The sequence below is a fragment of the Camponotus floridanus genome, unplaced genomic scaffold (assembly GCF_003227725.1).
Source record: "Camponotus floridanus strain SB8 unplaced genomic scaffold, Cflo_v7.5 scaffold156, whole genome shotgun sequence".
In the NCBI taxonomy this organism is placed as follows: Eukaryota; Metazoa; Arthropoda; class Insecta; order Hymenoptera; family Formicidae; genus Camponotus; species Camponotus floridanus.
The window spans coordinates 352,724-379,897 of record NW_020229277.1 but is presented as its reverse complement, the minus strand read 5'-3'; the positions used below and the strand labels follow the sequence as shown (position 1 = coordinate 379,897).

The window sequence follows — 27,174 nt, the reverse complement described above, 5'->3', positions numbered from 1 at the left end:
ATTGAAAAAAAATTTTCTAGAAATTAATAGAATTCCTCTCTTGTCTTGCTTTTTTGTTTCTTGTATTGTTATATCTAGCATTTTATTATTTTTGAATAATTAAATTTCTTGCCAATATATTTTATTGCACTATCATCTATCAAAAATATTTTCTCAAGTAAATTAAATTTTATTTCCTTCTTATCTTTTCTTTTTTTTTCTCTGCTTGTATTTCTCTTCAACCTATCAGTTCCAACTAGCTTGGTGGTCGGAAGCCGACTTAAGCAGCCGTTCTTGTTGTAAGCGTTCTAAACCTGTCCAAAAGAAGTTGAGAAGGAGATATTATTGCCGATTCTCGTCGAGTGGTCGCGCTTACATCGATATATAATTTCTTTCTCTCGACAAGAATTTATTCCGAAAGTGGAACTCGTCGTGGCAACCACAATATCGCTACTCTTATCCTTGCTTATCGATCGCGCTATCAAATCTTGACTGCAATTCTCATTGCTACAAAATTAAATTTCATGAACATTTTAAAAATATATATATGTATAGTTCCGCAATCTTTGAGATTGTAAGTGAAAAATATTCTTAAACCGATACTCTGGGAGATTTAGCAATCATCTGTTTGAAGCCGCGTATGTCGTTTATGACTGTTACTGTGATTACTGTTACTGTGTTACTGTGATTTACATTTATGACAATCTTGATAGAATTATTATTGTATAAGAAATTCTTCGTGATATCTCTCAATAGAGTCTTCAAAACTCGGAGACGAATTTCATGTATGTAAGTATTTATGTTGATTCAAGAACTGCAAGAGCAAAACAAATATTTTTATTGCGCATACAAACATTATTTAATTCTATATATTTTAAAATTCAAATTTTTTCTTCACATTTTGTATTAATTATTTTTAATTATTTTGCATTTCTCATATATATATATTAATGATTTTATATTTTAAGTTTATTATAAAAATTTAATAATTTTGTTTTCGATTATATCATTTTTACACGTTCTCTATTAATTTATTTTATTTAAATCATCCCTGTGGATTAGATTATTCCTTTTAATTGATTCATAATTTTTATTTCAACAGATCTAAATTTGTAATACTAGACATTAGTTTACGAAATTTACGAAATTGCGTGCCAATTTAGTTCCAATTTAATAAAATAGAATGTGAATTTTATACACATGTTTTTGTCATTCCATTTCTAATTGATAAAATATCTGTGTTATTTTCTGTATTATCAGACTATTATATATGGACACTATAATATTATATACACATATAAATATTTTCAGGAATATTTAGACATTAATAATTTAGCTGCAATTATAAAAAACATATTAAAATTTCGCAAAAACAATGACGTTAATTTTTGATAGTTGTGTCCTTCGATTGAAAGATTATAATATTACGCAATTTAACTCGTTTATTATTGCAACATAATGTTTTTCAATAACGTCGTGCAGCAAATATTAACATACGTATAAAAAAAGAAAACCACTTACGTAAAACAATAAATTTTATCAATATATTGTTGTATTGATAATCATGAACTAATCCTGAAAAGATTAGAAATTTTAGTATCATAAAAATTACGTTTATTACGTTCATCACGTGATTGATATAATTTAATCTTGATTTAGCTTGGATGCATTTATTTGGATTTTATTCAGGTAAATAATTTTTCTTCTTAGTGCATTGGTATCACTATAATTGTATGACTGATAATTAATTACATAACTGACTGAATATCGTTGAAAATAGTAAAGTGCAATCGACTCGGTCAAGGTATCATATCAGACATGTCAGTATGTCGCGTGTCACACACACGTAACGTCAAAAAGCATGTCACACACACGTAACGTCGGTGCTGCATTAAACTATTTGATTATCTATGACGGATATGAGTTGCGATAAAATGTTTTCTAACGCGGAATGGATATCGAATATCAGAAATCATCTGTGCAAACCGCTTTCGAAAATAAATAGGAAGATTATGGTATCAAGGATATCACGATATAGAGATAAGAGTGGTAAATAATAAAAATGCAATAACTTTATAAGTAATTTCGTAATGATAAAATATTATAAGTATCCCTATGAATTTTGCATTCTCTTTTTAACATACAGATAAATTTAAATTAAAGTTGAAAAAAAGAACTGCGTGCAAAATTCTGTTTCAAATTAATATTAAAATCAATGTATCTTGTCACATGCCATTTTATTTGTATTAAACACGTTAAATAATGCTAAATAAATTTCAAAAAATATTTTTTTAAATAATTTATTTTGTAGTATATGTTGTATTATAAGAATTGCATAGCGATATATGTGAAACGTGCATTACACGTGCGTTACAAAGATAAAAAAATATTTGCAATGTAAAACTATGCCGATAAAAAATATAATTTCTTCATCGTGAATTCTTTTGCTCAATTTGAATTTTTATTCGAAAATTGAATGTACTTATATATATACTTGTATGTACTTGTATATATGACAAAACAACGCGAAAAGACTACAGCAAAAATATTTTTAATAAATGATATCTTTTTGGAGAAGTCTAACGCTTTCATTTTGTATATTCCAGCGTTTGCAAAAATATATGTATTTCTTATTAGAAATATATGTATTTCTATCAATTCACGTTCACGTTTTATGGTACAATTTATGATATTTTATAATGAAGTGTATAAGTGTATAAGTAAAATGTCGCTTCTAAAAACAAGGAATTGATCACGTGAAAAATTTCACGCGTAAATAACAATGTATATTTTGAAGTATTTTTAGTTATATAGAAATATTTATCTCCATAAAATAGTGACTCATTATTTATTTATACGTACGTTATTTGTGCTCATTCAAATTAAAAAAACTAAATAGAACAAAATAAAACATAAAATTCAACAAATAAAACATATGTGTTGTGTGGATCCTCTCTTTTTAAAGTGTCAATTTGTACATAATTATGCGATAACATCGACTTTATATAAATAAATATAGAAAATGCATTTAACTTGATGGTTAATAGTACTAGATGTGAAAATAATCGTTAAAAATGATCTTGTTGTAATACTTTAATATAAGAATTCATGTAAACTTAGCAAATAATATTCTTATACGACATAATAAATCTGTGAATTAATTTCTAATTATTATAATTTTAATTATTAAAATATATATAAATATATAGTATATTTTTTTTCGAATTATATATAATGTATTATATAAAAATATCCTAAACGCGGAAAATTAGAAGCAATTTTGTTAAAATGCTAATTTACTAATAATTTATTATCTAATTTGCAATTTTAATTGTTTTGCTCATGCTGATCTTTTTATTAATAGCTCGCTAGTCGCATCAGTGCTGTTTGGTTGTCCGAAGGATCCGCTCACGCAGAAATACACAAACGAATGAAGAAGTCATTTACAAGAAATATTTGAATTAATTGGCGAGGTAATTTTCGATTTATCTGTTTCTCAAATTTTCAGTCAAATCGAGTGATTCTAAAATTGCAAAAAAAATTAAATTGATTTAATATCTAGAGATAGTTTTCGAGAATATGTTTTCATTGAAATTTATCAACAATTATAAATAATGAGAGGAGAGATTTACTAATATATATATAATAGAAAAAAAATCGAAGAATATCATTGAAGAAATCAAAGAGAGTAAATATATAAATATTTAGAATATTTAGAATTTTATTTATTTTATTTATTTCATTTACGAGCGAATAGAAAAGCATTGAATTTGTCGCTTTATGAATTATTTCATTAGTAAAGCTGATTAATTACTGACGATTACAAAAAATTAGATTCATCACTGTAAGATCAATCAAGACCATACTTTTTAATTGTAAAATTACTCTCTTTTTCATGATAAACAAAACAATAATAGACTGTGATCTTTATTAAGATTTTATATAATTTATTACATATAAAAAGACTAGTAAAAGAGATTTGCAAGAACGTTATATGCAGAGTTCATATATTTTTAATTATTCTTTTCTTACAACAAAAACATTGAATTTGATATTTAATTTTATTTTCGCGAATGATTTATTGCTTGCAATGACAAGTCAACATCAATCATTTTTCAATTCAGTTGAAAACAAGAGCCAGCTGTTAAACGTAGCAATTATTTTCTCGTCTCTTAGAAGTTCCTCAAACACTGTTCAATCCATTGTAGAAGTGCTCAAAACGGAGAAGTAGCTGCGTAATTGCAGCCGTATGGGAGAAATAGAATGCGAAGTAATATTTTCAAGGAAAACAAAGGATATAAAAAATTAGAAAATAAGAAAGAGTTAGATTTATAGGAGAAAAGGAGAGAGAAAGACAGGCCAAACCTATAACATAGCGCATGCTTCGTTTACATTCGAGGTAGGAATAAAAGTAAGAACAGGAACAGCTAGTTAAACAGCAAGAAGAGAGAATATAGAGATAGAGAAAAAAATAGAAAAAAGAGAAAGCAACAGAAGAAAGAGAAAAGTATAATTTCTTTTTTTTCGAGATTGATCTTTTCAAGATGAATAAGGACAAACCGAGCAACTTAGATGTAGCTGAGAATATCTTTGAAGAGGCTACTGCGAAGAAGACACAATGGCGTAATCTCTTGGCCTTCTGGATTTTGGGATTGTGCAACAATTATGGCTACGTCGTGATGCTCAGCGCTGCCCACGATATCCTTGATATCAAGTTCAGTGACAAGGTGAGTATAATCCTCCGCGATCTTCAAACTTCTTGCTTGTCTGAAGTAAATAAGATAAATTAAGGTTTATTGTTAAATTGAGGAAATGTTGAACGTAACTTACATTAAATTATGTCGAAATGAAATTACATTATATCAAATTTTTTTGTATCCTATAATTGAATTAGAATAGAAAATATTAAAAAATAATTAAATGAAAAAATATTTTTAATTAAACTAAAATGAAATTATTAAAATGAAATTGTTTAAAATATCTTTTGGAATGTAATCTCTTGTGTGTATGCCTAATATACGAAATAATTATATTAAAAAGATAAAGGGAAGTATTACTCCCAAAAGAAATAATTAGATTAATTGCATTGGTGAAAGTTATTCGATTCTTTTAAATTCCGGTAAAATTAAGATTTATGAAAAAGTTTTGCAATATTTTTATTTGAAATTCAAACAAATTGGACAAAAGTTAACGGAGACTTAAGGGTTATTTTGCGTGGGTGAATCATATTGTTATCCATGGATGAACCATATTGTTATCCGTTTCAGATAACAATAGTGCTCGTGTGACTGACAATATCAGATTTGCCTTGGCATATGGCATGAGAGAGATAACCACACATACATATATGAATGATATGCCTGATAAGTGATATATCGCTATTTACAAGCTAATGAGAAAATAATAAGAAAATAATATGTTATTTACAAGCTAATAAGAAAATAATTATTTGTGATAAATTCTTGAAATGTAATTTTTTGGTTTTATAATTCAAAGTCTCTTTTCCATTTCTTTTGGAAATATTTTTATCTATCATTTTAATAAAAATTTAATACAATTAGTATTCTTACAATAAATATATATATAAATCATAAAGCCTTTTAAATAAACTTTTATGCTAATAATTTTATTACATCAAGCATAAATACATACATTTCTTTTAGAACCATTTTATATCTTTTAATTTAAAAATCTATCCGATAACTGCGATAAATAATATCCGAAAATATATTAATAAGATCTACGAAAACTATTTTCAACTATTATCAATTGAATTTATTCATCGATAGATTACAAAATTGCTAATCCAAATTTGACAATATGATGCATGCAAATATATTAAAAAAGTTATTGTTCTTTTTCTTGTTTTGAAATAGTACATTTTAGATATTTTTGTGACGATTAATAAACCGTAACATTAATTTAAAATTAAATAGGAAACATTTTAAATAGGAACATTTTAATTGGAATAAATCTCAAGCAGTTGTGCAAAAGTAACTAAATTGATACAGGTATGATAGAGAATTGATGTGTCAATTAAAATGTCAATTGATGGTTTCCTAGTGTAAATTAAAATGTCAATTGATGTGCTTCTAACTTTCACGTATGTCGATTAAGTCTTTGTTGACTTAAGATATTAATTTGATTAGCAATTAAATAAATATCCGGAAAATTTTCTAATGACGATATTAAAATGATATTAGAGAATAAAATTCCTTTTAAACTGACTATAGGAATCTGTGTCATAAATCAACTTATAAACATTCACGCGCTAAAGATAATACGTGACGATACATTTGGCATCATATCAATTATTCATTGGTCTTATATGAAAAAAATTGTCGCGATTTATCATTAGTATCAATTGACCTCTTCCAGTGAGAAGAAACAATTCAGTAGCATGAGAACATTATTGTTCAATGCATATTCAATGCGTTATTTTAATGTGTTTGATTGATGCATAAATTACAATCAGAATTAATCTAGGATGATCAAAATATTTACAAAATGACAAATGAATATTTCAGCATATATTGTACATATATTATTTATTGAGAAATAATATAATTATATAAAAACTTTTGTCATATATAAAATAAAATAAAGCACTAAAAATAATTAAGTTAATGAAAAGAGATTTTAAATACATTAAATATTATAAAAAAGGAACATATTAAAAAAAAAGAAAAAATGTGTGAGATTTGTAAAACATGTCGCTATTAAATTTGGACATGGAAGAGAATTTTTTATTTTGAACAGGATTATCTGCGACTGAATTGTTAATGTTCTCTGTTTTTTTCTAGGATAATTCTACGTTAAATACAAATGGCACGAATATGACAGGAATTCGCATGTGTAACACAGTTTCGACCGGCGCCATACTTTTGGCAGATATTCTGCCATCATTGGCAATTAAGATGATAGCACCGTTTCTGCCGTTTCTAGTGCAGTGAGTATTTACAAATATGTTTCTCTCTTTTATTTTAGTCGCCACAAAGTGAACATTGCAGATGAATAATTCGCGCAAGATATAGGTTTTATTTTTATTAGCGATTGATTGGAATAAGAATAACGAAAGCGTAACTTATTTTTGTTTTATAAAAATTTATATTATTCTACTTTGGATCCTATGCGCGATTTTCTTATATTACATAATTTCCCATTCACATAAATATTCAAATATCAATACTTTTTAAAAATTAGGCCAAATTCTTGTCTGAAGATAAGACACATATATACATGCATACATTTGCAAAGATTCCATTGGCCTGCATGCTTTATGCAATAATGTGATAATTGGCGAGATTATAATTTGATGAATAGATAATGTTCCGAGATTAATTTGCATCGTTACGATAAGATGCTCTTTCAAAGATGACATATGCATTCTTCATAACAGTATCCTAAAATAAAATAATAATAAATAATATTAAAAGCAATGAAAAATGGTAACAATTATATCATGATTATGTAGCAAGATATTGTAGTAAGAATTAATACGTTTTTATTTCTTATACATTTTATATTTGTATATAATATAATACTTATAACTATAATTTCTAGTAATATATGATTTTATTAGCTGCAATAATATTTCAATATTTTTATAATTTATTAGATATATTAATAATAATTTTATTTTTTATTACATATATATCGATTATATGATGTAAACAAAAAAAATATAAATCTATACGATTTAAAGAATTATTATTAAATTATTATTAAATCCAATATTAATCTACATAAACATAATTCAATCATTTTTGTTTTTTACTATCTCTTCTTGGACAAGAAACTTAGAACATTATATAAGACATTTTCGCAATTGTTCAAGCAATAAGGACCTAATCATCAGTTGAAATGCTAATCAATTAATCGATTCGTTGATTACAGTGCTCGACTGGCTACCTGTGTGTTATTTTCCGCTGCAGGATTTCTCATGGTGTCGTTGAGTACTGTTGAATGGTTAGCTCTTCTGGGTGTCGTCATAACATCGCTTTCCTCCGGCTTGGGTGAGGCTACCTTGCTCGGGTACAGTAATCAGTTCTCCAAGTAAGTATGCAAATCACTCGCTTATAATTTTGCAATGATGTATGTCTTTGGTTTATTATTATTATTCGTTATTCTATATATCGGAAATTGATTACAGAATTCAATAAAAAAAATACTAATAGTAATAGTACTATTTTTTGCAGCTTTTTTAACACTGAATATGATTTCGAGCTTTACATCACTTTATTAAAAAAATATAACAGTTTTTTTAGACATTCTAAAATATTATGTTAATTTTTTTTATTATGTTAATTTTTGCTTTTTGGGAAAAAGAAAGATATGAAAAATGAAAAGCGTTAAGTTCAGATTTTGAGAATATATTTTTAAAATCTAAGGTCTAAGATCTAAGATCTAAATTATCTCTTGTAAGACATTTAAAATTCTAAAGCAACGTGTTTGAGAGATTATCATCTGCTGTGATGATGAGTAGATTTACGTGATACTAAAAAACGCAATATTTAGACAGTTGTGACAGAAAAATAGTGATAAGATAATGTAAATCGGTCTCTTAATGTGTACATGAAAATGTAATAAACTGTCATATCATGAGCGATTGCTACGGAAAATTAAGATGAGATGAGCAAGTGTAAAATTTTATTGTCCAGACACTTTGTAGATTTATCTAATCCCAGTGTGACTGATACAAAAAATAACATATATGAATATTATTAATAATAAGTAATTTACTATTAATAATAAGTAATCACTAATAATTTTCTTGTAAAACGTAAGGAAAGAGAAAAAATATTAATCTTAAAATTTTTTAGGACTAATCTATTGAATAATTAAAACTAATCTTATTATCATAAATATATATATATATATATATATATATATATATATATATATATACAGGGTGTCAATTTTCGACGAAATAAAGAAGTAGATTGGCTCAAATTAAGAAGGAATGACCTGTATTGTTTTGAGATTGTCGCAATAATTAACGAAATATTAAATAAAGAAGATCGGCCAATCTGCGTGAGTGGAAGCGCGCGGCGACGAGAGTCGTCCCACTGTAATCCGATACTACGAGCGCGACGAATCGGTGGACGGGTCGCTCTTCGAGACACGATGGTGGTTTGCGATATATCGAAATACCGCGCCGAAAAATGACCCGTCCTTTTAGTGGCGAGAAAATGATGCGCTATCATTTCCACACCACCTTGCGGTAGATAGCATGGTGCGCTTTTTTTATAGTGGTTTCCCCCATAGGCCTATTCCACTCTCAATTTGAAAATTATTCAAAATGCCATTACTATACGCTGAATATATCGTAAATGTAAAAAATTAATGGTGACAGTACCTTTACAAAAATTGATCCGTGGTTGAAAATTCCTCGATAAAATGTATTGCACACGTTGATAATGATACGATGATAAAATGCTTCAAGAATTCTTTCTTCATCTCGTACACGAAGGCGCACTGCTGGACCGGATATCCCGATATTATGCACGACACCCAGTTTCACATCATTATTACACGTAAAATTGTACGGTCACTTGATTTTCGTGCACGCCCGAGAAATGATTCCATGTAAATTGCGGCCGCACGATAAGTATTTTCTCCCGCTAGTCCGTATGCCACAATCATATCCGTATATTCCTGCAGAGTACACTTCATTTTCTTTGTTAATTTATTACGCAAACACAAGATTTTTATTAAAACATCTTAGCTCTCGCACGCTGTTACCAGACTGCGTACGCCAGCAGCACGCAACTACAGCTGACAGCTGAGCGAACATGTGAATGAAAGCGTAGTGTGAGTTCGACGCCTGCGCATTATGATTACACTCACAGTCCGCTCAGCTGTCAGCTGTAGTTGCGTACTGCTAGCGTACGCAGTCTGGTAACAACGTGCGAGAGCTAAGACGTTTTAATAAAAATCTTGTGTTTGCGTAGTAAATTAACAGTGAAAATGAAGTGTACTCTGCAGGAATATATGATTGTGGCATACGGACAAGCAGGAGAAAATACTTATCGTGCGGCCGCAATTTACATTGAATCATTTCTCGGGCATGCACGAAAACCAAGTAGCCGTACAATTTTATGTGTAATAATTATGTGAAACTGGGTGTCATATATAATATCGGGATATCCGGTCCAGCAGTGCGCCTTCGTGTACGAGATGAAGAAAGGATTCTTGAAGCATTTTATCATCGTATCATTATCAACGTGTGCAATACATTTTATCGAGGAATTTTCAACCACGGATCAATTTTTGTAAAGGTACTGTCACCATTAATTTTTTACATTTACGATATATTCAGCGTATAGTAATGGCATTTTGAATAATTTTCAAATTGAGAGTGGAATAGGCCTATGGGGGAAACCACTATAAAAAAAGCGCACCATGCTATCTACCGCAAGGTGGTGTGGAAATGATAGCGCATCATTTTCTCGCCACTAAAAGGACGGGTCATTTTTCGGCGCGGTATTTCGATATATCGCAAACCACCATCGTGTCTCGGAAAGCGACCCGTCCACTGATTCGTCGCGCTCGTAGTATCGGATTACAGTGGGACGACTCTTGTCGCCGCGCGCTTCCACTCACGCAGATTGGCCGATCTTCTTTATTTAATATTTCGTTAATTATTGCGACAATCTCAAATCAATACAGGTCATTCCTTTTTAATTCGAGCCAATCTACTTCTTTATTTCGTTAAAGTCGAAAATTGACGACCCTGTATAAATATTACACTTAAGTGTGAGTCCAAGAATCAGATTTCGGATATTCACTGTAAGTCAGCCGTTCCTCGGGCGATCGGGACGAGATTTAAACGGTAGTGCCGCGAAATGGTGTAGAATTTTATGCAAAAAGAACGAAATCGCTATCATGTCCGGAAGTCGAGTTATAAATTGGCCGTTTTTCGTCTGCGCGCGGACGGTCGAAATCGTGCACGACGCCGCGTATGTTGCCTGCCTCTCTCGCGCGATATTCACTGTAACGCGGCGAGTAAAATGGCAAGCCGAATGCAATCGTTCGATTAATTGATTAAATACTTATATATATCGAACGAAAAGATGAATCGGAATGCAATCGTTCGATTAATTAATTAAATATTTATATATAGCGAATGAAAAGATGAATCGGAATGCATTCGTTCGATTAATTCGTTAAATATTTATATATATAAATATTAAATACTTATATATATCGAACGAAAAGATAAATCGGAATGCAATCGTTCGATTAATTAATTAAATATTTATATATATCGAATAAAAAACCGAGTCGGAATGCAATCAGTCGAATAGTGAATTAAATATTTATATATACCAAACGAAAAGATGCGCCCATCGCTTCGCCGCGCTCGTAGTATCGGATTACAGTGGGACGACTCTCGTCGCCGCGCGCTTCTACTCACGCAGATTGGCCGATCTTCTTTATTTAATATTTCGTTAATTATTGCGACAATCCCAAAACAGGTCATTCCTTCTTAATTTGAGCCAATCTACTTCTTTATTTCATCGAAAATTGACGGACACTCTGTATATATATTTATTTATTATATACATAAATTTACACACAATATCAAATAATTTAATATTAAGAATTTGCAAAAATTATATTCTGTAAATATAATGTTAATTCAACATAATATTAATCTTATCCTATATTTTTTTCGATTTCTTAGCTGTCTGATTAATTTGAAATGTAAATTAAATTTTCTTGCAGACAGGTGATCTCGACATGGTCATCGGGAACTGGTGGCGCCGGAGTGATCGGTGCTTTATCTTACGCTAGTCTCGCTACTGTATTGTCTGTCGAGAATACATTGTTGGTCATGTTAATTGTGCCACTTTTACAAGGGATCACGTTCTGGTGTGTCCTCAAACATCCGGTGCATACCAAAATATCAATCAATGGTGTCGAGAATCAAGAGCAGATCATCAAGGTCCCCGAGAAAAGCATTAGGGACAAATTCAAGTTGATACCTGGCTTGCTAAAGTACATGATACCTCTCGGATTGGTTTACCTTTTCGAATATTTCATCAATCAAGGCCTGGTATACTTTTATCGATTGATTTTTAGTATATTTTTATCAACCGATAGAATAACGTATTTGATTGTTTCAATTAAATTTACTTATATTACAAATATTTCTTTTTATGAAAAAACAAATTATAATTTTTTAGAAAAAAATACAATAGAAGCTTTTAAAAAATGATTTTTGTAGCATCTATCATATTCATAGATTAGTTTAAAAATTATAAAGAAAAATCTGTATCAATCAATCCCTGTTTTTCCTAAAATGAGCGATATTTTACAGTACGAGCTCATCGAATTCGATAACATTTGGTTGACACAACACGAACAATACAGATGGCTTCAAGTAGATTATCAGATAGGTGTATTTATATCGAGATCATCGGTAAATGTAGTTACGATTAACAAAATTTGGATCATGTCCGTGTTTCAGGTAATTATATATTCAAGAACAAAAATACGAATTATACATCGAGTCAAAATTCATTTAAAAATTGATTATTCCTTTCAGCTCATTAATGTCATAATTCTCCTCTTTGAGACTCTTTTCTATTATATACCAAATATATGGATCGTTTTCGCCCTTGTATTGTGGGAAGGTCTACTTGGTGGCGGAGCGTACGTGAATACTTTCTTCCGGATATCCACTGAGGTAATAAGGCTATCGTAAAAAAAATTAAATTAAATTATACTAATAATGTAAGATTAAAAATATAAAAGTTAAGTCTGTTGAATATTTCTAGAGAGAATTCACGTTTTAAGGGAATGAAAAATATCTTATCACATTCTCTATCTGGTAATTAATTTTTTATTATTGTGTAAAATTAATTTTGTCGCAGATTCCAAAAACGGATCGTGAGACCTCTTTGGAGATCGCGACGATGTCGGACGCGATCGGAATCGCGTTAGCCGGTTGGCTATCCATGCCAGTCCACAATGCCATTTGCAAACTACCACAGCCGAAAAGATTAGGTAGTTAAAAATACTGCGAATATTTTTTTTCGTGCATCACGAAGTACTAACAAAGTTCTTGCATGCGGAAACTTTTGCTTTCGGAAGTTCCTCGATGCGATAAATTGGTGTTTACTGTGCCAAAGATACGAATCGTATCTTATAAGCATTTAATAATTGAATGTAAATGAAATCATGTGATTAATTTTTCGAATCACAAGAAGTATAGGTTTGACGATTTTATAATACGAGCGTTCAGGAAGTGTACGAAATTTTGAAAACTAGTTTTAGAAAAGAAAATATCCCAGGATACATGAATTTTCTCATCGTCGTTTGTGTAAAAAAATTAAAATATTAATTAATATGAAATTTAAATATTTTATAAATATTTATAAAAGCAGTATTATCTCTTTTTCTAGATTTTCTAAAAGAAATTTCTAAAACAACGATCGTGTAGCTTAGATTCTTTAGATTCATTCATGATTTTTGATTCATATAATACAAGCAGTTTTGATTACAAACATCTCCGAATTTTATTTCATACAAATGCTTAAAAGACTAGGAACAGGGCATATATTGTACGACATGCTCATATTATAATACATTATATGACGACATAGCACGTGACAAACTTGAAACACGTGATATTAGGAATACTATCTGTATTTCTTTTTTTTGCGAAAAGAAATTTTGTTAAAAGAAAATTTTTTCGAAATAACATATATTCAGATCTCTACGCATTGTACTGTAGTAATCTATTTATTTTTTACGATACTTGTCTAAATTTTAAATTGTTCTGCATTGCTACTTTTTTATGATAATATATCTAAATCTTTTGATTTGTTTTTCTTCGATTATTGTGATTTGTCTTTTATATATAAATAAATTTGGAAACTACTAAAACCTAAGATTTTTTAATTTTTTACATCATAATATTCCGGCAACGATAAATTTATCTCATTCGTATTTTAAGATTATATATCAGTATCAATTTCATTCGAAAAGAAATACATTATCTCATAGTGTTAAAATACATACTATACAATAATGAATTGACTTTATTAAATTATAAATTGTCTAATAACGCATTATGTCGTTTCCATTTAATCGCCATTAAATATAACGATTACTAGTTAAAACTATCACGTTTTTATTTTTTGATATATTGTTTGTATTCTACACATTTTGATTAAAAAGTTGTAACTAAATAATATAATTTTTACGTAGCTATTAGTAAAATTGATACAATTCGAGAAAGCAACAGTTCAATATTTTTGCATTTTATGAAGCTGCAATTGTTTAAATAATCTCAATAATAACATGTGCAATATATTGTTAATATTTCATTTACATTATGCAAAAATATAAATAAAAATTAAAATAGATGAGATAAATTTTATATTGTAAAAATAATTTTAAAAATATGTAAACTTTTAAAAATTCAGAACGACTTGAGAACTAAGAGATTTCCGATTGCTATACATGAAATTTTGAGTTGCCTCCTCGAAATACATTGTTATCATGCATTTATAAGCGTTCTTTAATCATTTCTCAATTCAAGAAATATTTTTTCTTTTCATATCAAAATACCTACCTAATCCATCCTCTTAATATTATAATATCGTTATCTTAATATCAATTTTTATATTTAATAGGATATAAATAGCGATTACGTGATGCTAGAAATATTACGTTTACTAATTGTAAGTTATAATAATATCGCTTTCTTTAGGACAACTTAGGCTGAAAATATTCACGATAACAGATGTTACTATTGTCTCGATGTAAAGCGAGTATTTTACTCTCACAATGAAATAAATAAATATGTCTAATTACGATCTATTACAAAATAGCCCACATCGCGTACATCCATTTATGTTTGCGAGATGACTTTGACGAGAAAAGTTCGATCGTTTTCTTTTAAAATATATGATATACATGGAAGATTCTTGGAGCAATTAGGAACTGTATCCTTATAAGCCGCGCACGTTTTTCATATTTATACTTCCCTATCTAACACTAAAGGCGTCTAAAAGCGAGTTGTCGATTAAACATTGCTTTTACACAAAGTGTTTCCGATTAATCGCACTTTCTCTGTAATCGTAAGAATTGCTCCGAAATGCATTCTATAAAAAATTTTTACGTAAAAAATTATTCCACGAGAAAAATTCTCATATTATTTATTTTTTGTAAAACCCTTAAATTCTTAGGCGCTTCAGCATGCATTTGATAGTTGCTCACGAGGACGACTTACGTTACAACGTCGCCATTATATTGATTGTTATGTAAAGCTTTTAAAATAAGATTTATTTGATCTGTATCTGATTGAATTAAAAATAGTGAAATTTTCCTTCGTTATATTATTATGTACGTAATAAAATGAAATTAATATATTTCTGATATATTAATTTTATCTTATTAAGTATCAATATCTAATAATTACCCAAATAAAACTAACATAAAACAAGAATAAAATTAATATAAAAATAAGAATACTGCTAACATCTAAATGACATGCACGAATTTTTTGTTCAAATATATTCAAACAGATCCAAAGTAAAAAATAATTAATTTGAAAAATTTGAGCTTTTATTTCAAGTTTCGTTAGTTTCTCCTTTACTGAATTATGCGCATCTTTCTAAAATGAGCTTGCCTGATTCTTCGTACTCTTGACGTGATAACCACATTTGCTGGAATGAGCCCAAAGAGCTGAGGATCGAACCACCAATCCAGGCACCATAACGACGCTCGCTCGAGCTGTTCGCGCTAATTATTTTCAGTCTCATACTCTACAAATCAAAGTCGAATAATTGTAAAGAAAATTTGAAATTAAAACTCGACAATATAATAAGCACTAAGGTTACGAGAAGCAAGCTTACCGGTGGGGTCTTGCTGGCCAAATCTCGATTCAATCTCTCGCTGAAACCCTGAAGACACGAGTTGCCACCGGTCACAACTACGCTGCCATACAAGCTCTACAACATGGACATTTTCTTGTAAAATAATATTAATCGACAATTTTTTCTCTATCATAAAATAGACTACAGGTCTTAGAAGGATTTAATTTGACCGAAGCAGGACATTTTGTACGATATAAATTTAAGAGTACATACAGGTCTGATGTCCATGTCGCACATCCCGACACTGGTGGTGACGAGAGGACCGACTCCCAAGATACTCGCACCTACGCCCTTAACATTGCTGGGATCGAAAAGGGCCTCGGGTATCATAAGCCTCACGGATCCGAAATCGTCGTTGTATCCGGTCGGAAATTCAAAATGCTTCATGGGCAGAGTATTCGCCACGTCTTCATCGTACGGACTGTCCGATACTTGCAGACAGTTCATTTGAAAGTCCTGCAGCACTTCTCGAACCATGTAGCTTAGCCAAGAAGACGTCGGTTGAGGTCCGGCTCGTCTCGTCCAACGTGGTGGGTCTCTCTCTCGCACTACGTCTAAAAGAAACGTATGAATTTGTAAGTAAAAATTTGCATAATCCAAATTCTTTTCTAATCTCAATTATCAAGAAAATCGATTAGAGATGTTAAGTATAGCTATTGTAATCCTTTAGATATATGAAATCTAAATAATGCAAATGGTGAAAGTTTTTGCACATCATTTGCAATATTGTATCATCTTTTCACAATCTCTTACAAGTTCTATTAACTAATTAAATTTTTTACATGATTCGTCTCACCCTATGATTCGTCAGGTATTTACCTTTGCTAGCGACGAGACAAGCCGGTAGCAATTCGATGTCCTTCTCCTCGAAGAATTGTCTACATTGCATGGTGATAAAGTCGCCGCCTAATGGACTTTTGACAATTCCTTGGGTGATAACGTAACCGTCATGAACCGGTACCGCGCTGGTATGTGTGGCACCGCTATCCACGACCATCGCCGTGGACCTGCCGTTGGCGTATGCAGCTAGCACAGCGTTCTTGCAGATGTACATGGCCGGTACATTGAATTTTTCGAACATCAGCTCCAGCAACTTCTCACGCTTCAGTCTGGTGTTCCATGGACACTCGGTCATCAAGATCGGATGATGTTCTGCTAAGGCATGTAGTCGTTGCTTGTACGTGTATTCCGTGAGTCGTTCAAACATGTCCCAGTCTTCAATCATGCCGTCTTTCATTAAACTCACTATCTCCATATCTAAAAAGATCAGACACATTTCAATATTATTGAATAATTTAATATTAAGCTAGGAATATTAAGAATTTGTTGAAAATAATATTGTTATATATTTAAATTATAGATTATTATATCATTATCAGCTGACACATTATAATAAAAAAATTGTTTTACAAAAAATATTTCAAATAAAAATTGCTTGATTTCGATAGGGATTTTATGATCAGCAGGATTTTATTCTAAATGGAGATGTTTCTACAGCTACTTTTTTAAATAGAATTATATTGCTGTAGATAAATTGATTCTCTTTTATTATGATACATGTGAAATTATTGAGATAGAATCATCAAAAAATTTCTAAAAATATTTTTTATATTTATTTTGATATTTTATGACATAAGCCATGAAATATCTTGTCAATTTTATTCATTATTTTGTTGGAACATACATTTTCAGAAAATACTTAATAAAATTGATTAATGAGCTTGATATAAATGCAACATTGCATTTGCAAGGAGCAATTGCATATCTTTTTTTAAATATACAAATTTTATAAATATAATAAATTTTATAAATATACAATATTTTTTAAATTCAATATTTTTAAATATCAATCAATTTAACTAATTATTTGCGTATAATATAGAATGATAAAAAGAATTAATTTATGCAGGAAAAAAACATAATTTTATTAAAAGAACAGAAATAAAATCCCTCGAGCGTTTTGTTTCCTGAAACAAAATCAAGCTGATCACAGGGGGTTTTTCTCGAAATCAAATATTTTCTGAAACATATTTGTCAACAAAACACTTATTTTAGGAGCGTAGCAATTTCTGGTAATTCATCCGGTATACATATATAGGAGGAGAAAATATAAATCCGCGTTTATATCTCGTTATGACATAATGTACGAAAATAACGCACCCTTTTTTCGCACTTGGATAGCCGTGACGTCGATGTTGTAGTGTTTCCTGGTGACATTGTTGCAGTCGATCCCGCCGGGATCCGCGGGTTCCTCCCACACCCCGAGGGTCGTCGGGATCTCGGCCTTCGGCGTGTCCTCGCCGCCATATCCCACGCGGAGGCTCTGGTGTCCGACGTCGAAGATGATAGCGCCTACCTCGTCTAGCGTAACAATCGAGAGTGACTACACGGGATTGTCATGGGTATAAATATGTTCGCTTTTTAATCGGGGAAATAATTATGGAGAGCGCGGCCGTACTTACCACCGCCGTAGACACCACCGCTCATAGTATCTGAAGGGAGAGGAAGCTCGCGCATGCCTAGATGGGATCTTTCCACATAAACACACGCATACTCATGCGAAATGCGAATCGAGAGGATTGCGCGGCTGCTCCCAGGACTAATCGATCGTCGCTTGTAACGGTTAATGATTTTAATTTAATCTTACAAAATAAAGAGAAAATAAACATGAGATAATGAGATGCGATAGCAAGGCAGCAATTTTCCTGCGTGTATCTTTGCAGAGACAATCTTATATAACGTAAATAATTATAAGAATTTATAATGTTATTTATAATGTTACGTGGTATGAATAAGAGAGTTTTAATTTCTCTTTCGAGTAATTATTTTTATTTTTACATAAGAGCAATATTAATGATATCATTACTGAATTATTATCAATTAAATCCATGGAATCCGATTAAATATTTAATAACGTGCATTTTTTCTAGAATATTTTGAAAAACATATTTAAAAGAGCTACTTCGTCATCTTGTTCTTTTATATCAATTTATTTTCTGCAGAAAATGGACTCGACTTATAGTGAAAAAATTTTAGAGATACGCACAGGAGGTAAATAAATACGAGAGACAAGCACATTTTCCAATATGGAATTAGTGTTGTATATTTTACAAAGTAAATAGAATATAAACAATCTAAAGTCGTCTAAAACACAATAGTATGAATTTCGTGATAAATCATTTCGTGTGTCGTAAAGATAGACGATATATCATCAACAGGGCGACTCCTCTCGCTTTCCTCCACCTCGCGCGCCGGATGAATCGGCAACCGGAAATAACGGGGGTGAGCGCGAACAACTTGACGGCTGACTGGAAAAATCATCCTCACCCGGCCGAGCATGAACGATGACCCAATCAACCAACGGGGGATGAAGCGTCGGTCAAACTGATTCGATGGCAACATATAGTATCACGGAGGCTGCGTTTGCGGTGATGACACGCACTCTCTCTTTTTTTCTTGCGTAACTCAATCTAATTTTTTTGACATCATCATCATCATCATCGGGGTCCGTCGATCGTTAATCGACGCACGCTGGTATCGCGCGTCGTTACGCGTTTTTTCTTTCTCCTCCTCTTCGTTTCTTCTTTCGTCTGACGGGAGAGGGTCCGGGGTGTCGCGGATGTGACGTGGACGATTCGTGTTGAGCGAGGTACAGCGGGTACAGTAGTGATAGACAGTTTACAGACATTATGTTTTCGTTTGTTACGTTTAACGCTACGTGCGAGATAACTCGTCTACTAAGGCTAGGTTTACGCTTGACACTTATCGACACACCTGACTTTGACAGTTCTCTTTCCATTAATATTATATAACTCTTTCTCTTGATTCTTGCGTGAGATTTATACCATAGACACGCCTGCGAGTGTCGCGCGATAAATGACACATGTAAACCTACTAAAATGCTTCTCAGTCTCTCGTAAGTAAGATGAAACGACACTGACGACAACGACGAACGAGCTGGCTTTATTGCATTACATTAACTTCCTCTCTTCGCTTTGAACACTTACATTCTTCGTAGGAGTGGAAGATCGATAGATGCGTTTTTTTTCATTTTATGCGGTGAATGAATTGCTCGATTGGATTGTAAATGACTGGAAGACAAAGGAAACGCTCGGAAGTCGCGTATTGCTCGCTTCGATATGCATATACAAGTTTCGCCAGACTGTTCGATAAAGTCTGGAGAAAGATTGGCGAGAGTATCTTGGTCGATTGTAAATTTTTTTCAACAGTTGGTCGTTGGTCGCTTTTTGTATACAGTAAGATGGCAGTTACCATTAGAATTTTACAGTCCAGACTGTTCGATAAAGTCTAGAAAAAGATTCGCGAGGGTATCTTGGTCGATTGTAAATTTTTTTCAACAGTCGTTGGTCGTTTTTTTGTATACAGTAAGATGGCAGTTACCATTAGAAGTTTACAATCTAATTATACAGTCGTCGCGCGTTTTCGCGTTTTCATACTTTCACTATTGTAATAATTACTGCAGGACATTGTGTATATGTGTGTGTCTTTGTACGTGTGCATCAGTGGCGAGTATTCGTGTAGAGATTGTTTCCGGAGGGAAGAAATTCGAGATGGATGCAGATTACGCCGCCATTTTAACTAACTAGGATTATTACACGAAGTGGGTTAAACGTGGCAGTTTCTGGTTTTTTTCATGTTATTCTTTTTGCGAATTGTCGTCGACATCGCCTGTATCGATATATTCCTACCACGATATAGAACAGACAACAATGTAGCCGTTCCGCTCAGCGGCACAAAACTTTGGAGGTTCCACCGAGCGGAACCAAACGGCAGCTTATATAGACTCTCTCTGTCTCTTGTTAAACTTAACTTCGTTATAATCAATCTGCCATAGGGTATGCGTGTGCTTGCCTAATCGTATTAACGCTCTTATATACTTAAATCCGATCCGAGAGAAGTAATCTCGATTGATTTTATTCCTTTCGCGGAAGCCGATGGCGGCTCTCGCGAGCCACGTGGTCGAGATGACAGAGAGACGTCATTCGGCGACGCGTTCTCGTCGATCAGGAGCAGAACTGAAGGTATACGTTGAATTTTGTTACTTGAACGGGGCCGGACGCGAGGCATCGATAAAAATTAACGAAACGACGGACCGCGGTTTACTTAGATTTTTGCGTGATTTTCTTCTCTTACATTACATCTTTTTTCTGTCTTTTTTCGTTTTCTTTTTTATTTTACGACGGTTCTCGTATATCTCATCGGAGGCTTTTACACGTATTTACACCGCGATTACAAAGTCACGGACGTTTCGTTGGGTGTTGTGGCCGCGATCAAAGTCGCACTCGGCCTCGCTTAGCTCAAACGCGTCGGAGAAGCCCGAGGGTGGGTCCAGCTTGGGGACGAACAGGTTTCCTGATCCGTCACGTTCCTGCTCCCGATTGGCATAGGAATTGCCCGACTGGTGCTTGGGATGGCCAGGCCCGGCGATTGACCCGAAGTTGGCACGGGCCTCCTCGCTGGTATGACGCGCCAGCTGTAACATCCTGAACGCAAATAGACTCCTTCATTTCGTTTCTGTGTATTTAGGGGTGATACTTAATTTATAAAAAATGATATGTCTATAGGTCTATAGGTCATTTATTTAATTATTAATTTAAGAGATATAGATTATATGAAAAATGTCCCGTAAAAATACGTAGGGGAAAAATGAAAGAAATGAATTGAATCGACTAGCGATAGAGGCTTACTTGGGTCTTCCCCTTCCAGGAAACGATTTTCTCTCAAAAATCGGTGAGGGTTCTGTAGACGTGCTAGATTCTGGTCCATGGTACAGGAAGTCTGCAAAGCAAATGTTTTCCTTGCTTCATTCTCTTACTCATCAAGCAATGAACAATAACATCACAGTGCTTTCGCGCGATGGACACCTTCATCTATTATATTGCGTAGCAAATATAACAGCCGATTTCGAATAACAAGCAAGATTCTGCAATCAAGGAAGCTAGTACATACATATCAAACGAAATTTCGCCGGGAAAACAAACAGCATGCCTCGAATTTTTGGCGTGTTCGCGATAACGACGAAATCAAAATATCTAGTAGTTAGGTCCGAAATAGCAACGGGTTTCGAAGAACAGAAGCGGAAGTTTGGGACCTTTCAGAGGTGAAATCCGCGCAGCGCAGGATCGATTCCCTAGAGAAGATGCGTCGAAAAAAAAGAACGGAGACTCCACTTCTGAATTCAGAAGCTGTCTTTTTTTTTGCTACTCTACTGCTACACTCCTGAGGAGACAGAAAAAGATAAAAAAAAGACAGAGATAGACAAACAGAGAGAAAGAGAAAGAGGTGAAAATATTGCATACTGTGGACGCGCGAGTCGGCCGCAGATGCCGAGTGGTGCGAATCGACGAGGTGATTGGAAGACTCGGTTCGGCTGCTGGTCCCGACTTCCGTGTCGCTGTCCGAGCCCAGGGTGTCGTACTCCTCCGACTCGGACTTGCCCTGACTGACCTTGTGCGCTTTGTGCAACGGCGCAGAGGACGAACGGCCTCCGCGCATCTTAGTGTACCGGTTGCAATCCGACTGCAATCAGACGGAATTGGTTTCCATGAAATAGCGCATGTCGGCGTTCAATAAGCGGGTCTCGTTTCCCCCTCGGCGATCTCTCGATCGGGATCGAGAAGCGATTCATTCAGATTTCAAAACCCGTTGTCGAAACCTGTGACCTCGTTACGTTTGATCTGACCGAGTACTAATAATTTAACCCATCGAGATTGCTGCTCGATAAGCGAGCGAAATTTGTCGCGGAAAACTCGAGAACGAATGAGAATTCACTGGTTCGAGTGATAACAGTTTTCGCATTATTTAGAATCAGAAATAATATATATATAAATTTTTTTTACACGATTTTTTTACACAAACGGGGAAAAGTAGATTTACAAATATTTGGATTAAAAAAAATAAAATTTATTTATATTACGTATTAAATATTTTATTAATATAATTTATTAAAAATTTGATTAATATATAAAATCTGTTGTAAAAATAAATTTTATTTTTTAACGAATCGAAATATTTATAAATCTCTGTTCTTTTTATATGTGTATAAAAATCGCATGTTTACCTAATTTTATAAAAGTAAATCAGTTTTTTGGTTTTAATTAACCTTTGACAGAATCGGAGATATTAATTATTGAATTAAGATCAGGTAAAAAAACACATTCCCTTTGTTTTTAATACATGAATATAAAATATTTTTTATATCATTAACTTTTCTCCACATATATAACGATGATTTATTAATTACTTGTCTATCTCTTTCAATATATATTTCTTATTCTGCTTTCTACTTAAATATATATATATGATAATGGAGGGAAATATGTTAACGAATTTTCGTCACCGTCTCTACAGAAACTCTATTCTACTTCTTTTTCACGTAGGAACCGCGAGAGCGATGCGATGAATCATGAGAGAGTTTCGTGTTACAGCTAGCAGATAGGTACGGCGAGAAATTCGGCATAGAGATGCGTAAATGGCGAATAGCGTTCGATAAGGGTCCAATGGTCTGCGCTCTAATCGATACCGCGACTCGTTTTCTCGATTCGCGAATCGTTTCAGGACAGCTGCGAAACGAAACGAGATGGGACCAGCAGTCGCAACGATGTGAAATTCGCAATGAGACGCTAATTATTACTAATTTCTTCGCGATTTTTCGTCGCTGAGAGAAAACTCTCGCATCTCCGAATTATAATATAATTACAAAAAAGAAAAAAAACAGAAAGATTCGTGCGCGCGAATTAAAATTCGCATAATTACGTCACACACGTCGCATCGATCGTGCGCGGGATGCTCGAGGAACTCTCGCACCGAGCATGCGAGTGCGAGTGACCTAAATATTCACATAGTGGCGGGTTGCTGAGGGTTGTCAATTGCATCGTGGTGCGAGGATATGGTGATTTCGGTGCTGATCGGGATACGGCATGCAACTATCGTGAGTATAACGAAGCTGGGAATATATGAAAGTGAATGATAAAAGCGTTGATTTGTAAACTCGCGTCTCTCTCCGCACGTTTAGTGTTAAAAATCTTGCGAATTAATTTATTATTTATATAATTTTTTTAATTATATATATTTAATTTATATATATTTTGAAAGAGAAATTTTCAGAATCGCAGCTTATTGTGCATATTGAAAAAGCATAGTTATATAATATTAATATAATATAATAAATATAAATATATAAATATAATATTAATATAATGAACAGGTTCATTATTCTATGCAAGTCGAGAAGTTAAATTGTAGCATAAAAATCGGAGATATACAGAAATAAAAAGACGATATAATTAAGTAAAAACGTGCGTTGAGGAGACGAGTAATTCTAATGGCGATACAAGATCGGCGGACGATACCTCTCGTAACTGAAGGGTATCGGCAGTGGAGAGACGAGGGTCGTGATAGACGAAGGTCTGAAGGGGTGCGGCAGAATTGCAGCGACTGTCGCCTCCTGCGGGAACGTTCTCCTCCAGCTGGAACGTGGCGTATGGGTAGATATCTTCCGAATATTCTACAAGCATGACGGCGATTAATCGATAGTTCTAATATGACCATCTATCTTTCTTAGACCTATTCTCTGCTCATTGATTTTGAAGAAAGAAAAGCTCGATCTCTTATCTGCTTATCTTACCTGGTATTTTTTCTAACGTAGCCATCTCGTGTATCGGCGAACGAAGCGGTTTACGTACGGTCGCGTAATATTGCTCACGCTGTTCCATGTTCTGTTTATTGTCTAAGGCGGCCGCGGTTTGAGCATCGTGTAGACTCCCGATGTCGCCCATAAAAGGACCTGAGATGAATATATTCAGTCATTTATTTTAAATATTAATCAGAATATAATTCACTATTCTTCGGACGATCTATCTTGAAACTGAATTTTATGACATTATCGATTGCAAGATTATTTTAAGTATTTTCACATTTATCTGTATTCTGTGAAAAAAAATTTTTAGCAAAAAAAAAATATCCGTGAAAAAAGATTTTTTCTCCATTTTTTGTGATTTTAAGTATTTTCACATTTTTTGTTATTTTAAGTATTTTCACATTTATCTGTATTCTGTGAAAAAGATTTTTTTATTAAAAAAATTCTGCTGTCATTTTTGTTACTTCGATTCTTTTTTTTAAAGTCTGCATATGTATGCGTTTAATTCTAACGTTTGCGGAAGCAGTAAAAGACAGCGCCGGCCGCAGCGATGACCGCGAACGAGCTTAACACCAGAGGTACGATAAGCTTCAGGTCCGAGTAGTTGTGCTGGGGAATGTAATGATCGATCTCGATGGAGGACATAGTCGTGCTAATATGCGGCTGCAATGTCGTTATCTTGTACTCGGCTACCGACGAGCCGGCGTCGTTGTGAGCCCTTATGCGGATGTCATAAGTGATTCCCGGCTGCAGTTCACTCAAAGTATACGTCTTTTGCACCTGCACGATATGTAAACAATTTTCACGTGTAATTTATGGCAATTGTATTTTAAAAGAATTAGCTCTTTAATATTAATAGCAATAATAAATGTAATGTTACAGAATATTATATTTAAACGTCATTAAAAAATTTGTGTTTCATCACCAAAGAATTTGTTTCGAATAAAGAAATTTATTATTAAAATTTGTTAAATTATTAAAATAAATTATTATATATAAAATAGATTTTTGATATATTTTTATAAATAAATTTAAAATTATTAAAATTAAAATTTTAGTAACATAATATATTTACACTAAGAAACAAATAATGTTGAACCAATAATACTAGTGTAATTGGAATTTATTTTATTTATTCAATAACATTTTTAATCAAATCAATATACCATTGATTTGATTAGTTTGATTAGTTTTATTGATTTGATTAGTAAGTGTTATTGAATTAATAAAATAAATTTCAATTACACTGATGTTGTTAATTCAACATTTTTTCAGTGTATATAAAGAGAATCAAAATGTGTCTTTGAGAGAAAAAGAAATAACTTTTCTTATACAGAAAGAGCTAAATCTTTAGCTAAATACATTTCTGGATACCTCTATATTATTCGAGACCAGCGTCCAGATATTCTCGCTGCTCTTCCTGTACTCGAGCTCGAAGAACGTTATAGGACAACCACCGTCGTTCCACGTGCTTAAATGCAGAGTAATCCAAGAGACGTTAACAGTGATAAACTTATCGCCGGTACCGGGCGATTCGTCCGGCTTCGAGCCCTTCGTGATCGCCTTGACGATCTCACTGGGTCTGCCCATACCGATACGATTGTACGCCGTCAGGTACATCTGATAATTATTGCCGCACCAGAGTCGCGACAGGACGAAGCTGCTCACTTTATGCGATACCTTGAATTCCTCCCACTCACCGGATTCGCGTTTGTAGTGCAAAATGTATCCTCGGATCGGCGAACCGCCATCGTCGCCATTTTTCCATTGCACGTTGATAGAATTGCTACTGGTACTAGTCGCGTGCAATAATGGCACCGCAGGTGGAACTGAAAGAGACAACATTGATTTAAGGATCGTGCCTTATAGGCACGTTACGATCATATGTCACAAGTTTCTCGAGAAAGAGCCGTTCTGAGATGTTCTCGTCTTTCTCAAACATGAGATAATAATGCAAAATACAAGAAAATGATAATAGTATTTTGCAAGATATTATATTAATTAAAACGCTTTTACTTTTCTCCGCTACTATTATAATTCTTTTTTTCATAAATAGTTTCATTTCATTTGATTAAGATCTTTATTTATTGACTTTTTTAATAGTTTATTTATCAAATTAGATAGAAATAAATTTCTTTTTCTCCCCTTCTCTTTCTTATTATATTTCCATTATAATAAAAATATCGTGTGTGTAATTATTTTAGAGAAATTGATACCAGCATTTACCTTGCACGGTTAGACGATGAGTTATTTGATCGGAGCCATGGCGATTCTCCACGAAGCAAGTGTAATTTCCGCTGTCCTCTCTATGGAGATCAACAATCTGCAAGGATCCATTGATATGAAGGGACACCCTAGCGGATGGCTTGACTGTCTGACCCCATTGCTTCCAGGTAATAGAGGGTTCGGGCTTGCCAACGCTTTCGCAAGGCAGCATCACGTCTTGCTTCCACGGCACGACAAGCACGGTTCCGAATGAATATATGGCGGCACGAACTGTAATAAAGTATCGAGCGAAGACCTTAGTCCTTGAGGAGAAGATAAATACGATAAACGCGATCATCCAAGTTGGTTTGTATCAACCGCAGGGCAAATTCAAGAAAATATTTCTCCTGACGGAGAAGATTTAAAGTTACTCGGAAA

The 27,174-nt window shown here is 33.0% G+C and overlaps 3 protein-coding genes across 10 annotated transcripts in view; 1 reads left to right on the top strand and 2 right to left on the bottom strand.

Annotated features, from left to right (window-relative positions):
- The first annotated feature begins 397 nt into the window (after nucleotides 1–397).
- Nucleotides 398–13,306, top strand: LOC105249741 (battenin). 4 transcript variants are annotated; one of them, XM_011255421.3, is made up of 10 exons: nucleotides 398–768; nucleotides 3,344–3,452; nucleotides 4,156–4,378; nucleotides 4,509–4,706; nucleotides 6,783–6,928; nucleotides 7,876–8,034; nucleotides 11,710–12,040; nucleotides 12,305–12,454; nucleotides 12,533–12,673; nucleotides 12,861–13,306. In XM_011255421.3, exons 4-10 carry the CDS (start codon nucleotides 4,524–4,526, stop codon nucleotides 12,999–13,001), a joined length of 1,251 nt encoding a protein of 416 aa, XP_011253723.1. In that variant the 5' UTR covers nucleotides 398–768; nucleotides 3,344–3,452; nucleotides 4,156–4,378; nucleotides 4,509–4,523; the 3' UTR covers nucleotides 13,002–13,306. The 4 variants fall into 4 exon arrangements, with proteins under 4 accessions (XP_011253723.1, XP_011253725.1, XP_011253726.1 ...); XM_011255423.3 differs by having other exon boundaries at nucleotides 398–764; nucleotides 4,156–4,706; XM_011255424.3 differs by lacking the exon at nucleotides 4,156–4,378.
- A 2,170-nt stretch (nucleotides 13,307–15,476) lies between these two features.
- On the bottom strand, nucleotides 15,477–18,393 carry LOC105249743 (actin-like protein 6B). 2 transcript variants are annotated; one of them, XM_011255425.3, is made up of 6 exons: nucleotides 18,335–18,393; nucleotides 18,033–18,233; nucleotides 16,692–17,129; nucleotides 16,086–16,426; nucleotides 15,852–15,947; nucleotides 15,477–15,761 (listed from the first exon to the last, which is right to left on the bottom strand). In XM_011255425.3, exons 1-6 carry the CDS (start codon nucleotides 18,387–18,389, stop codon nucleotides 15,597–15,599), a joined length of 1,296 nt encoding a protein of 431 aa, XP_011253727.2. In that variant the 5' UTR covers nucleotides 18,390–18,393; the 3' UTR covers nucleotides 15,477–15,596. The 2 variants fall into 2 exon arrangements, with proteins under 2 accessions (XP_011253727.2, XP_025262607.1); XM_025406822.1 differs by having other exon boundaries at nucleotides 18,033–18,255; nucleotides 18,335–18,391.
- A 2,123-nt stretch (nucleotides 18,394–20,516) lies between these two features.
- LOC105249744 (Down syndrome cell adhesion molecule-like protein Dscam2) overlaps nucleotides 20,517–27,174 on the bottom strand; it is a 161,438-nt gene continuing 154,780 nt past the window's right edge. For all 4 annotated transcript variants that reach the window (XM_025406816.1, XM_025406817.1, XM_025406818.1 and 1 more), the window contains 8 exons: nucleotides 26,758–27,027; nucleotides 25,906–26,360; nucleotides 25,044–25,311; nucleotides 24,520–24,678; nucleotides 24,245–24,399; nucleotides 22,193–22,412; nucleotides 21,581–21,671; nucleotides 20,517–21,376 (listed from right to left, as the gene is read on the bottom strand). In XM_025406816.1, the coding sequence (XP_025262601.1) occupies nucleotides 21,112–21,376; nucleotides 21,581–21,671; nucleotides 22,193–22,412; nucleotides 24,245–24,399; nucleotides 24,520–24,678; nucleotides 25,044–25,311; nucleotides 25,906–26,360; nucleotides 26,758–27,027 (1,883 nt within the window). In that variant the 3' untranslated portion in view covers nucleotides 20,517–21,111. The remainder of the gene's footprint in view (nucleotides 21,377–21,580; nucleotides 21,672–22,192; nucleotides 22,413–24,244; nucleotides 24,400–24,519; nucleotides 24,679–25,043; nucleotides 25,312–25,905; nucleotides 26,361–26,757; nucleotides 27,028–27,174) is intronic.

Excerpts from the sequence above, each read along its gene's own strand:
- LOC105249741 (XM_011255423.3), top strand. The coding sequence starts at position 4,524 with ATGAATAAGGACAAACCGAGCAACTTAGATGTAGCTGAGAATATCTTT. Across the intron at positions 6,929-7,875 it reads TTTCTGCCGTTTCTAGTGCA|TGCTCGACTGGCTACCTGTG; the intron begins GTGAGTATTTAC and ends CGTTGATTACAG. Across the intron at positions 12,041-12,304 it reads ATTTCATCAATCAAGGCCTG|TACGAGCTCATCGAATTCGA; the intron begins GTATACTTTTAT and ends GATATTTTACAG.
- LOC105249743 (XM_011255425.3), bottom strand. The coding sequence starts at position 18,389 with ATGCGCGAGCTTCCTCTCCCTTCAGATACTATGAGCGGTGGTGTCTAC. Across the intron at positions 18,234-18,334 it reads CGGTGGTGTCTACGGCGGTG|ACGAGGTAGGCGCTATCATC; the intron begins GTAAGTACGGCC and ends TTGTTACGCTAG. Across the intron at positions 17,130-18,032 it reads TATCCAAGTGCGAAAAAAGG|ATATGGAGATAGTGAGTTTA; the intron begins GTGCGTTATTTT and ends TGATCTTTTTAG.